General features: G+C 37.1%; 1 protein-coding gene across 1 annotated transcript in view; it reads right to left on the minus strand.

The window, feature by feature from the left end:
- The window catches only part of LOC126820656 (leucine-rich repeat-containing protein 9), a 201,499-nt gene that overhangs the window by 83,815 nt on the left and 103,181 nt on the right, over nucleotides 1-14,503 (minus strand). The window contains exon 7 of the mRNA XM_056100793.1: nucleotides 2,499-2,681. Coding sequence (XP_055956768.1) covers nucleotides 2,499-2,681 — 183 coding nt within the window. The remainder of the gene's footprint in view (nucleotides 1-2,498; nucleotides 2,682-14,503) is intronic.

The following is a 14,503-nucleotide window of genomic DNA, read 5'->3' on the forward strand; positions in this document are numbered from 1 at the left end:
AATCAGTTCGAGACACGCAACTGAAGCGTGCACATTTAGCCGTGTCGAGACCAACTTTCTGTAAAGTGCACGGGTCACCCTATCTTTGGGAGATAGACCTATTGAGGCCTGTAGACTGTCCACAAACAAATTGTGGACGGACGGAGGGACAGGGGCGACGACAATATACGTCCACATGAAAATGTGGGCGTATAAAAAAGTGACATCAAGTAACCGTAGGAATATCCACCTAACAAATGCATCCATCCTGACACTGTGAGAAGGGTATTGTTTAATCTAATTGTTTAATTATAAGCAGTATTAACATTAGTGTTATTTTGCTCTTATTTTTTTGAAAAAATTTTCACAACTTGATTTCCTTTATTTTGTTAATGTAGAATGGTAATGAACTGCGCTTTTCATTTTCTTTGAATTTGATTTATCTGTTTAGTTTTTGATTGTTTAATTTTTGTTAATGAAGTTGATTCTTTTAAACTTCGTTATTATTTTTGAACTCTACTTGGTGTAGGTGTTCATCAGGTAATACCTCGACTGAGTTCAATATAGAGATTAGCCGGTTGATTTGTTGATATAAACCTTTAAATAATAGCGCCTACAGGCAGCTGTGTTTAATTATGTTCTCCTGATTTTGATTGTTTCTGTGTGTTTGAAGTATATGTTTGTGATATGCGCTTAGAAACACTTCACGTGTAATGAAGCGCTATATAAATCGAACAATAATAATAATAATAAGCGTCATGCTTAATTATCACAGCCGATCGATAATTAGTTGAACCATTCAATTTCCTGAGCTGTGATTAAAATTAGTCGAGGTGTCCAATTACGCAAGGTGTTCGATTCTGTTGTCAAAAATCTGATTTCAGATGAGATGTTCAGATATTACGATCTGTTTAGTTGTGGATCATCATTCAGTTTTGCAGCCAAATGTCTATTTTATCGCACGATATCAGATTTGCTGTACGATGTTTTAATACTGTAATAAGTGTTAGTTTTGTTAAATACTCAGCTAAAAACAAACAGGAGTTTTTGTACAATCAGGGGCAATAATCCAGAAAGTTATGGTCTGAATTGCGCAAATATCAATAGGGACCGAGATCTTTGGGGCCATAATTCAGGAAGTTAAGGTCCGATATGCGTGAATATCGAAAGGAACCGAGATCTTTGGCTTATAAACTTACATTTCAAGTTTCAACAAAATTGGATAAAACTTGTGACCTCTATAGCGGGTCCACAAGCTAAAAACGCAATTTTTTGTACAATCAGGTGCCATAATCCACGAAGTTACGGTCCGATACATGCCAATATCGAAAGAAACTGAGATCTTAGGGAGATTAACCTATATTTCAAGTTTCGTTGAAATCGGATAAAAATTGTGACCTGTAGAGTGTCCACAAACAAATTGTGGACGGACGTCCGGACAAACAGGGGCGACGGCATAATACGTCCTCATGAAAATGTGGGCGTATAAAAATTTACTTCAAATCCCTCTCAAAAACTGTATTTGCCGGGAGATTCCTATAACTATAAATAAACTGTTGTTAGACGCCAAGGCACTTGGAAGACACGACACTGGCCACACTGCCCAAGCCACTGCCAATCACTTCCAGGTCAATGTTTGGACTATCTACAGGCTTCAGCAACGCTTTCGGGCCACCAACACCATGGATGATCGCCCCCGAACTGGTAGTCCAAGGGTTACCACAAGGCGACAAGACCGCCATGTTGTGTGACAGCACGTGCAGAATCCCTTCACACAGGCAACTGAGACAGCATATCAGACAGTGGGAACACATGGAAGACCCATCAGTACCGATACAGTGCGCCGACGTCTCACCAGAGAGAACATCCATTGCGGTAGATCTTACCGTGGACAGATCATCACCCCTCACCATTTCGTTGAAATCGGATAAAAATTGTGACCTGTAGAGTGTCCACAAACAAATTGTGGACGGACGACCGGACGGACAAACAGGGGCGACAGCATAATACGTCCACATGAAAATGTGGGCATATAAAAATTTGCTTCAAATCCCTCTCTGAACCAGAGAGTGGGTCCTGTGGTGTTCCAAAATCTTGGTCCAGGGAGAGGAGGCAGCATCACAGCAGTGCACTACATCGATCGAACCCTGGGTCTGGTTGTTAGCGAGCCAGCACCAGCCAGCACCAGCTCTATGGCACTGGGATTGATCTCCAGATCTTCTGGTTATTCAACTAGCACCTTACTCACTGAGCCACCATATCCATGGGACCCCTGAATGGAAGGTTGTGGAATGCTTAATAGATAGGGTTTGCCTTTTCATGATCACCTTGCTTCACACAAAACATTTTTCCAAAGATATGGCCATAAAAAAACCCAAGATAAAATATGTGGTTAAATAATGGAACATATTTTGCTGTGAAATGAACAGTTACAAACAATTTGGTTCAGAATTTGCCACAATTATCACTCAGAACAACTCTGAAAGCATTTGACAAATACAAACACCTCTAATACCTACCTCAGCGATTTCTGCCAGATGTTGAATTGACACATCAAATGTATCAAGTCGTTGAATATACGGTAGATGATATAACACATGAGTAGAATAATTACATAAAATACTGACTGGTGATGCTTCATACTGGGGATCTTTAAAACTTATATTCACCAGTTTAGGTAATCTCACTAAATTGGTAATGTCCTACAATTCATAAAGTATAGAATATTGTTATGTTTCAGACACTGTAAAACTGCATCGTTTAATTAGGGATTTTTAGCGCTAGAATGTATACATATAGTTTACTTTCAAAATATTGTTTGATAATTGATAAAAATCGTTTGAGAACTACAGAAATGGTTTAGTTAGTACTATAGCTTAGTTTAATGGTGACCGTTTAATTTCTTGTAGACCCTTTCTTTCTATTATCATCAATTATCATCCAGCATTGACAAATACATCGGAAATCAGTAAATCACATCCCAGGAAATTAAACATCGGAAATCAGTAAATCACATCCCAGGTAATGTATCTTCATTAAATCACAAATGAATTAACTTTCACCTGTATAGGTGTCACCAGAAATCAACCTCGCAATGTACTGCCAGTGCGATAATCTCGTGAGACTTTTACACTTGCGCCAAATAGTCGCCGTCTGTCAATCTCTATAGACAGGCAGGAGCGTACATAACGATTTTGTTTTGGGGGGTGTTTAGCCAAAATGTGACCGACTGATGCACATGCCCCTAGAACAAGTTTTCTAGGGGCCATGTGCAGTAGCGGATCTAGAAGCTGGGAATAGGGGGTGGGGAGGTTCCAAATCTTTGGCGCCATCCACAATCCCACCCCAGTATGAATGTCAACAAAATACTGGTAGAACATAGATAGTATTGTATAATTATATAGTTGTTCGCTGGTCACTGTCTCGCCGGAAAGCAGTTTTATTTATGTTGACAAAGTTTATGTCACATATCATGATTGTGCCAATAACACTGAGCAACCTGAGAAAATTTTGAACAAGCCAACAGTGCGGCTGATGTCCCCCGCCGAAATAGGAAAATAATTAGAGGACACATATAAATTTATCACAAATTATCTTTTACAAAGTATTGAACAATCAAACAGTATATCTTTACTTATAGTCTAAGCATACAATGTTTTTGATGGAATAATTATAGCATAATAAGGGGAAAACATGCTCTATGCCTACAGATCTAGAGTTTGGTTGTATCAACGGGTCTATTTTCCATCTTGCTGCAAGTTGTGCAAAGTTCACTGTTTTCTTTCTGTCATTAAATGTCAATTCATTATTGCATACTACATATTTAATTAATTTATAATAGTTCTCACTTAATTAGAACTAAAGTTATCGTGTCCCAAAGCATCAACCAATCAAATTGCTTATCTCTGCTTACCCTAAGCGGAAAATGCTCATCTTCGAACTCCATCAAGGCATTGACCTAATCAACACATACACCAAGTTTGAACATTCTAGCTCAATTAGGAAGAGAGTTATCGTGCCCCAAAGTATCAACCAATCAAATTGCTTATCTCTGCTTACCCTAAGCGGAAAATGCTCATCTTCGAACTCCATCAAGGCATTGACCTAATAAACACATACACCAAGTTTGAACATTCTAGCTCAATTAGGAAGAGAGTTATTGTGTCCCAAAAAGTGTGACGAACCCATTTTAATAGTCCCCTGCTTTCTTCGAAAGGCGGGGGACAAAAATTGAGTAAATATCCTGGCATTTGAGGTCATTGCTGGGAGAAATTCTTGTGGATGAGAGGATCAGAAATAGCAGTCAATGGGACAGAATCTTGAGATCTGCCCCTGTCAATTCCGTCTGTTTTGCAAGAATTGACATAACATTTGTACAGTCTGACGCCCCACGACCCACACACCAGTGGTACTGCTAATATAACTGGGTATTTCACTATAACCGTGAATATGATAGTGCTGTGACATTATAAGACAACAGAGGAGTGGAAGATATGTAACCGATCTATTAATTTTTTAGGACTGGGCCTGAAAATTTTAGTCAATGTTATGGCCAATGGAACCAAATTCTCGTTAACGAGAGGATAAGAAATGGGGCATATCTTGTGGCATATCTTTAAATTTCGCCTGTTTTGTGAGAGTAGAAATACAAATTATGGTACATAATGACATTTATGTGATTCAGCCAATCAGAATCCTCATAATCATTTGTGGTTCCGATCAAGGTAACTTTGTTTGGTTCGTCGTATATCAAACGTTTAATTTCGCATTTACGTGGTGTGCATTCAAATTTACATTTGCCACTCAATCTGTGTTCTATTTTGTGTTTCGGCTATGGTGGGTTGTGCGTTTTAAACGACAGATTCCAGCGATTGTATATGGGTTTTGACCGTTTTTTAAATACAGTTATCGTATTTCTTCATTTGGGTTCGTCAGTGTCGCCGGATATTTTAGCACATGCCATTGTGGACTTTGCTTCGGACATTTTAGCTACGTTTTGTCCCCAAGGTGTGATAATATCGCAACTGATAAAACGTCACGTGGTTGTTGATGAACAATATAATGATTGTGTTTTTCAAACTAATTATCGTTTGTCATTGTTGTGTCAACGTTTCCCTAAAATAACTTTTTGGAAACATAGGTCGGGCTTTTGTCAGCCAGTTGCATATGTTTATGATTCGCAGGGCATTCACTTGTCAGATTCTATGGGATGTATTTTGTTTATGAAAAGCATCAGAGATGCTTTGCTAAGACACATGAGATGGTGTCAATTGCTGTCACCCACAACTTCATTATCATAAGAACTACCCAGGCCTATGGAAATTGTGCCCTTCTGCTAAATGAAATGAAATGAAATGGGGTTTAACGTCCTACTGTTCTGCTCCTAACCTGGGCTAATGAAGACGGGTATACGCCATACAGTGTGCTATGAGGGAAATTTTGCCCGGGCAGCGGTGCTACGCCTTCTCTTATGTAGAATTCCAACTGCCAAGGGATCTTTTACGTGCACGCCTTGGTTTTTCGTCCCATCCGAACGACTAGACAGCTGTCCTTGTCAGGCCCTCCATCCCTGACAAGGGGAAACCACGCCGGAAAATCTGAATGAACTTTCTCGGCCAATGCAGGGATCGAACACCCGACCTCCAAGCTAGCGAGCCAGCGTCTTACCCACTTAGCCACGTGATCACCCCCCCCCCTTCTGCTAAACTTTGGCCTTCCTTGCAATACTCAATGGAACTTTGCCTTTCCGATGCAAAACTTTTGCTTTCCCTGTGGAACGTTTGCTTTCCCTAAGAACTTTTTTGCTTTCCTTATGGAACTTTGTGCTTTTCCTTTTGGAACTTTTTTGCTTTCCGTTTGTGGAACTTTTTATTTTCCTTGTGGAACTTGGCTTTTACTTATGGAACTTTTGCTTTTCCCTATGGAACTTTTGGCTTTGGTATGCTTGTCAGGTTTTCTTGTATTATAGTTTGTTATTTCAGAATCATGCCTAAACGCAGATGTCCGTCCAGCGATTCGGAACAGGAGGGTACAGATTCCTCTCCATCGATGAAGTCAGTGGAAGACCGCCTAACAGACATTTTGGTTAGGAAATTATCGAAGAAAGGTATGATGGTTAAACAGACAGTCAAAAGAGGGAAAGTCCACTTAGCATCTATCAGAGACCAGGCAACTAAGGTACCAACACCCCCTTCGTCGACAAATGTGGTAATTGAAGAGGGGTCTTTAGAAGATACAGCAACGCCAGCAGCTGCTAATGAATCAACGACTAATGCTGCTTCAACGTCGGCTTGGTCGCCTGAAGTTACCCTAGCTGCTCCAGGCCCATCAGTGAAATATTTAATACAGGTAACAGTGCTCCCTTGATACTGCAAGCAACCATACCCCCTAAATCCATTTCCAACCATGTGTCGGATAAGATTAATGCCAATATTTGGTTGGACAGATTTATTGATTTTTCCTTGTTGTTGCCTGGATTGAATTCCAGTACACTTTCTTTAAATATTTCGGAAGGGGATGATAGTTCCATCTTTCAGATCTCATCATTCCCAAAGACAAAATCTATTAATTTTTATTTACATTTATTAAACATCAATCGGCTAAATCCCACAAAATACAGCCGATTAAGAAAACTAACCCTGACTGATACAACAGTTGGACTCGACAATGCTCTGAGATTTTTTTTTTGTTTTTTGAAGAAATTTTTTACGCGCAAGCTCTTGCGAGAATTCTTGCGTGAATCAGATTCGGAGATTCGCATGAATTTCTAGCCCTGTTGTTATGCATTTTAAAATCAGTAGCTTTCAAATAAGATTAAGAGGGAAAAAAAAGAGAAAAAATATTCATAATGCCTTCTCTCAAGAGCAGGATATATGTTCATTTTTGAACAATTTTTCCGCGGGAGCAAATTGCCTATTTTTGGGGCGTTTTTTGGACATTAATAAAATAAGAAGGAATGGAGATACATAAGTGAAATTATGTGAACATGTCAAAAAGTTTGTGAATTTTTAAAATTACATACTACTAATCCACCATATATTATCAATTATCGATTTTGGTTGTCATAGCAACCAAAATGGAAAAAAATGCAGTTTTCGACCATTTTCAACGCCATTTACCATAACCCAAAAGGTGATCTCCACAGTAAGCAATTTAAAATATTTGAAACCCATGCCCACATTTTCGAGAGATGGATAGAGAACAAGCTAAAAAGAAAGTGATTTTTCCTACAATCAAAGGCCATAATTCAGGAAATTACAATTCGATATGCGCAAATATCGGAAGGAACCAAGATCTTTGGGTTATAAACTTACATTTTAAGTTTCAGGAAAATCGGATAAAAATTTTGACCTCTATAGGGCCACAACCTTGATATACCATATTTTTTCGCTATTTGAGAACCAGAGGCGGCCATTTTTGGGACGATTTTCACGAACTTCGAACGCAGCTGTCCTTAGGGTGTAATGGTGATATACTAAAACGTTTTTTTTTTTAAATCGGTTAAAAATTATGACCTATATATCGAATTCCAACTGCCAGGGGATGTTTTACGTGCAGTCCAATATATACACGGGACCTTGGTTTTTCGTCTCATCAGAAGGACTAGACAGCTGTCCTTGTCAGGCCCTTCGTAATAATAAATAGATAACAATAATAAATAGATAACAATAATAAATAGATAACAATAATAAATAAATAACAAAATATTTATTTGATTTATTAATAAATAAATAACAATAATAAATAAATAATAATAAATAAATAAATAATAACGAGCCTCAAACGGAGGGACCCACTGACTTGGTTTATCTGGCACGCACGATGGAGGAATGTCGTGCCGGATCTTCTTGAGTGAGCGGTCCGTTGTGTGTTTCTTCTTGATTTCTTTGATCTTCGAATTGTTGAAATCATGGTCTTTGATCATGTGTCGATATAAATTAGACCGCCATTTGTATAGGCGGCCGCATTCTTCGCAGGGATGTTCCGGCATGGTGAAATTCTCAAAATAGCTTTCGGAAAAAATATTTAAATAAATATTTTTCAACTGTGGTCATTGATGCCTCCTGGATGGCTGGTGCCTAAGAATTGAATGAGGCTTTCTTCTTGTCTCAGCCGTTTATTCAAATTTCGTGACGTCGTACTGAGAATAATGACGTCAGGTTTGTGATTGGATTCCTGAAAATGGTTGCTGACGGGGGTCTCCTTATGCGTTCGAATATCGCTAAGGTGGTTTAAGAATCTTTTTTTGCAGTTATCGCTCGTTTGCCCTATGTACTGTAGGCCACAGAAGGAGCAGATGATTGCGTAGATTACGTATGGGGTTAAACAGTTAAGATGTTCGTTGATTTTAAAAATGTTCGAATTGGTTTTTGATTTTTTGAAGGTGTTTTCCTTGAGGTGTCGGCATAATGTGCAGATCCGTCCACACTTCTTACATCCTACTGGGTTGGTTTTTCGTGGGGCGATGTCTGATCTGATCAGCATGTCTGATCTGATCAGCATATCTCTTATATTGTTGTTTTGTTAATAACAGACAACGATTTTTCGGTCAGCTATGAACGTGGTATCTGGATTTAATTTGACTATATGGAGTTGGTTGTTGATGAGTTTCTGGGGGTTGAATCCTGGGATGTACTTGGTGCTAAATACGATGGAGTCGTGAGTTTTCTTTTCCTTTTGGACTAACAGGTCGGCTCGGGGTAGTGATCTAGCTCGGTCAAAGCACGATGATATGATGCTTAATGGATATCCTCTTTTTAGGAAATTCTTGCTGCAGATTCTTAGTGAGAGATCTCGATTTTCTAGTGTACTGGAGATGCGGCAAATTCTTAATGCTTGGCTGTAGGGGAGGCTTCTTTTCAAAGGTTCTGGATGGCAGCTGTTGTAATGTAGATAGAAAAAACTGTCCGTGGGCTTCTGGTAAAGGCGGGTTTGTAGGTGCTGCAATTCGTCTAGATAAATGGTGACATCTAAGAAGTTAATACTTGTGTGGCTGTGTTCAAGTGTTAGTTTGATGCTAGGTATTGTAGAGTTGATCCTTGCAAAAAAAGATTCTTAAACCACCTTAGCGATATGCGAACACATAAGGAGACCCCCGTCAGCAACCATTTTCAGGAATCCAATCACAAACCTGACGTCATTATTCTCAGTACGACGTCACGAAATTTGAATAAACGGCTGAGACAAGAAGAAAGCCTCATTCAATTCTTAGGCACCAGCCATCCAGGAGGCATCAATGACCACAGTTGAAAAATATTTATTTAAATATTTTTTCCGAAACCTATTTTGAGAATTTCACCATGCCGGAACATCCTTGCGAAGAATGCGGCCGCCTATACAAATGGCAGTCTAATTTATATCGACACATGATCAAAGACCATGATTTCAACAATTCGAAGATCAAAGAAATCAAGAAGAAACACACAACGGACCGCTCACTCAAGAAGATCCGGCACGACATTAGTCCATCGTGCGTGCCAGATAAACCAAGTCAGTGGGTCCCTCCGTTTGAGGCTCGTCTTCGTCCTCCTAAAACGATCATCTCCAACACCGCGGCAACGGCAATCCCTATCAGCCCGGTCGAGGATGAAGTTCCAATCAACGAATTTGAAGAATTTTTTAATCATCTAAACCAGTCAGAAGACACCGCAGCAGTATCTACGATCGATACACCAGTTCAACTCACCCCGTCAGATCACGACGTGATAGACAATGAATACCACCAGCTAGATTTTAATAGCATCTTAGAAGAATACAACATCACTTTTTGAAGAAAGAATCCAGATCTCTTTTTACAACTGAAAAAGACTTTTTTTAAATTTCAAATAATTTCTTTGATTATAATTAATTTTTAAACTTGTTGTAAATATGTTATTAATTTGTTAAATTGTTAAAATCACCATAAACTCATGTCACCCTACCATATTACCGCGAATCAGCGGTATACACTACATTTTTTAAAAAAATTCCAATTTTATTATCCAGATTTCATCATTTAGATGCATTAGCATGCAAAAACCTTCTTGAATAATCATGATCACTCCTAGATGATCATGATTAGTCCAAATCACTCCAAAACATTCTTAAATAATCTTATTACGTCACAATCAACCAGTATAAATACCGCATGGTTCGCTCCATCCCAACTCATTACTGAGGAAGGACACCATAGTCCGAAACGTCTAATCAATAAATTCTACTTTAAAAACTACCAAGGACTTCATCTACTTTTACTGGTTTGAGGGGCTACTATTATACAGACTTCTACTTTTCCTGAGACCCCTTGTGCATCGCTGAGATCCCAGTTTAGATGTCTTCCTGTCACTAGCTTCCAACTACTACGGACCTTTTAGTACGAGAGTTGTTGTCGTTTTCCCCGGCTTATTCATTTAAGATAAATGTTATTACATATAATACACTGAATAATATGGACTCTCCTAAATATCTTTAAGAAATTATTACACCCTACACTCCCTCGCGTTCACTTCGCTCACAGAATGAGAACCTTCTCGTATGTCCTCTTGTGAAAACTAAAAGTGGTGAAAGAACTTTCGCCCATAGTGGCCCAAAATTATGGAATAGGCTATCAAAAAAAGACTAAAGAATCTAAAAACATGACATCTTTTAAGAAAACTCTCAAGATTGAACTCTTTAAATCTGTTTACCCTTAGTGCTAGTAACTGTTTTGTTTATGGTAATTTTACCAGTTCGGACATTTATTTTGTTCATTCCTTCAATGTGTTTAAATGTTTATCGTATCATGGTTATTTTCATCTTTTAAATATGTCTTATGTAGATAGCTCTCTTGAGCAACCAGTTTGTTGGATATTCAGCGCTTTATAAATAGATTATTATTATTATTATTATTAAGATGGGCCAACACGTTTCTTTGATCTGTTATATCACAGGGTCTTTCCGTTATGAAAATGTCTACAATACAAGTTGAAAGTACTGCGACGAGGATCATTCGATTGTAACCGATGAAATTTTTGTGAAATGTTGAAGCAATTTTAGTTTAAATATATCCTTTGTGTGTGAATTAGTCAATGATTTTTAAATAGTCAGTGCACATCTTTTTAGTTACATAGCAGGATTATATTTTGGTTCTAGAAAATTGGGTTTTTGTTGGATTTACTCTCTATATACCCTTGTATATTCAAATGCCTTTCAATAAAAGATGTCAGTCTGCCATTTTTAAACAGCCAATATTGTTGAAAGGCCAGCTCAATTTTCATCAAGGTCACCGAGATGTAACTAAGGTTAGGGCATGTGATTGTTAGCGAGATTGTAGGTTATGGTTAGGGTAAGCATTGGGGCTTACGTAACATTAAGGCAGTAATCATTGAAGCATATTTCCTGCTGATATTGTTTGAACCCATTCCGATAGCCCGATCTGAAAATGGGCGACAGCTTGTCTATAGAGATTGACAGGTACCGACTATTTGGCGCCAGTGTGAAGTCTCATGAGGATATTATCATAGACAGTAAAATCATGACGAACTGGCCAATATGCTTTTAAAATACTAGGAAGATGATTACATATTCGTGTATTTTACTACAGGCAGGGTCTTTCACCTGTTCACGCTTAATTTCCATGAGCCTCATTTATTTTAACAGTAATGTGTTGAAAAAAGCCGATATCATAGCTTCACATTCTGATGTTAGTTGTTTTTTGGCCAGTACCCGATAAGGGTGATCTGGAAAGCGCGTCGCTAAAATTAATAAATCTCTGTATTCTGGCGGGTAATTCATTAACACATTTACTACCGAGTAATGATATCAGTGGTTTATGGTCAGTGCCATCTCCTCTTTATCTATTTCAGGATATCGCGTTTCTTCAGGTCTCAAAGTATGAGATGCAAATATAACTGGCCTCCATTTACTATCACTAGCACGTTGAAGAAGCACAGTCCCAAGTCCATACTGTGACACATCTGCAGTGACTTTGGTTTCGTGATTTGGATTATAATTAGGTGGAAAAGGTGATTTTGAGATTATGATTATACATATGATTTTATTAGCTTTTCATGTAGATCTCATCATTCTTCTCACAAAACTTTTTACAGATTCAAAATCGCATGAATTTTTTTTTTTTGGAGGTTCAAAGTTGCGATTTTTGACTTTTCGCGGAAGAAAGGTTTTTCAACACTTTGAAAAAGTCATTTTTGGTGTTTTTTGTGACGCCATATTTCATTTCATATCAAAACTATCAAAAATGTAGATGTAAATTCATGAAATACAACTTCAAGGCTAATTATGTTTCAATTTTCACATTTTTGTAATAATTACAAAGAATTCCACAGGAACTGGAAAATACCTAAGTTTTCTCAAAAATTCCATTTTCTCAGAGCGATTTGGGTCAATTTTTTCATCAAAAATGGTCTTGTGCATGTTATATCTGAAATATTGAACCTGGTTGTTATGCATTTTAAAATCAGTATCTATCAAGTAAGATTAACAGAAAAAAAATTAGTAAAAATATCTATATGCCTTCTCTCAAGGGCTGGATATGTGTTCAATTTTGAACAATTGTCCGCGGCACACATTTGCCTATTTTTGGGGCATTTTGGTGACCTTAGTAAAATAAGAAGGAATGGAGATAGGGAAGTGAAATTATGGGAATATGTCAAAAAGTTTGTGAATTTTTAAAATTACATATTTCCAATCTGCCATATATTATCGATTTTGGTTGTCATAGCAACCAAAATGGAAAAAATGCAATTTTTGATCATTTTTAACGCTATTTACCATAACCTAAAAGGTGATCACCACTTTTAAAAATAAGCATTTTAAAATATTTGAAACCCATGTAATATCAAATGATATGGATTGTATAAGTTTGAGCAAAATATTAAGGAGTTTGAGTGGTTACCATAGCAACCACTGTATATTTTTTTAAAAACGCATCCTTTTCCAATAATTTTCTCATTAATATTAATTTTTACATTATTTTAAGTCAGTAGCTATTGGGCAAGATTGAACAAATAAATAATAACAAAATATTTATATGCCATCTCTTTATATGCTGGAAAGGGGTTCACTTTTGAAAATCATTCCGTAATAGGAAACTGCCCAATATGAAGGAATTGAGATTTTCAAGTGAAATTTTGTGTACAGGTCAAAAAGTTTGTGATTTTTTAAAATTGCATATCTTTACTCTTGTATATAATTTCATATATTGTTGTTATAGCAACCAAAATGAAAAAAAAACACCTCCAAAAATGCAATATTTTACCATTTTCAACGACGTTGACCATGACCATAAAGTGGTCAAAATAGTTTAAAGAAAGCAGTTCATATATTTAACACCCGTGTAATATCAATTGATGGAAATTGTACAATTTTGACTAAAATATGAAGAAGTTTGGGTGGTTGCCACGGCAACAACATTATCATTTTTGTTTTAAACAAAAGTGTCATTTTTCAATCATTTTGGTACGTTATTGATTATTTTGATTTAAAATTTTGAATCGCCCTTCTTCATCAAAGTAGCTAATCAAAAATTGTCTTTTCCAGCACTCAACTGGCATTAAATTCGCAATTGGTGGTGAAAAGGAGATAACATGACCCAGGATCAGCTTTTCCTCCAGTCGATGAGTAAGCTTAATCCATGTTATCTTGGTTTTCAGTTTTCCAACCCTGGTAGTTATTAATAATGTAATAAAAACTGAGAGGGGTGGAAGGGAGATATCTTGCATGTCCCAGGATGATTAGAATCTAAATTAGAACACTTTCTCTGTGTAATGTTGATGTGAAGCATTTTTCTCTGTACAAAACGAGTACAGGTATAAAGATTCAATAAAGATTATTTTTTTCCATTGCTGCTCTTGTATTTTGTTATAGTCAAGCGAATTTATACTGTTCACGGAAATATTTTACCACTATATTCGGTTTTTATAAAAATAAACAATTCAACAAAATTATTTTTCACATATCAAGACAAAAAAAATACACATGTCAATTCGAAAAAATTCATATGTCAACACTAAAAAATTCACATGTCAAGACGAAAAAAAATTCATTTATCACGAGCACGTGACCCTTCAAGAGCACGTGACCACAAAAACCAATGACGTCACTGCAAACAAGGATGGTTGCTTTTCATTTTTTCTGGCCGATTTTTTTGCATTGAACATGTCACGGAGAACACCTCATCCAGATAATGAAGTTGATTTTTATCCCTTCCGCGTTTTGACGAAACGAACAACTTATAGTCTGACGGTCCCGCCATTTTTTTCTTCCCAATGATGTCATCGGTTTGTGTGGTCACGTGCTCTTGAAGGGTCACGTGCTCTTGAAGGGTCACGTGCTCGTGATATATGATTTTTTTCGTCTTGACATGTGAATTTTTTAGTGTTGACATGTGAATTTTTTAGTGTTGACTTGTGTATTTTTTTGTCTTGACATGTGAAAAATAATTTTGTTGAATTGTTTATAAAAAACAAATATAGTGATAAAATATTCCTGTGAACAGTATAATTGACTTGACTATAATAACAAAATACAAGAGCAGCAGTGGTAAAAA

This window comes from Patella vulgata, chromosome 5 (assembly GCF_932274485.2).
Source record: "Patella vulgata chromosome 5, xgPatVulg1.2, whole genome shotgun sequence".
Taxonomy (NCBI): Eukaryota; Metazoa; Mollusca; class Gastropoda; family Patellidae; genus Patella; species Patella vulgata.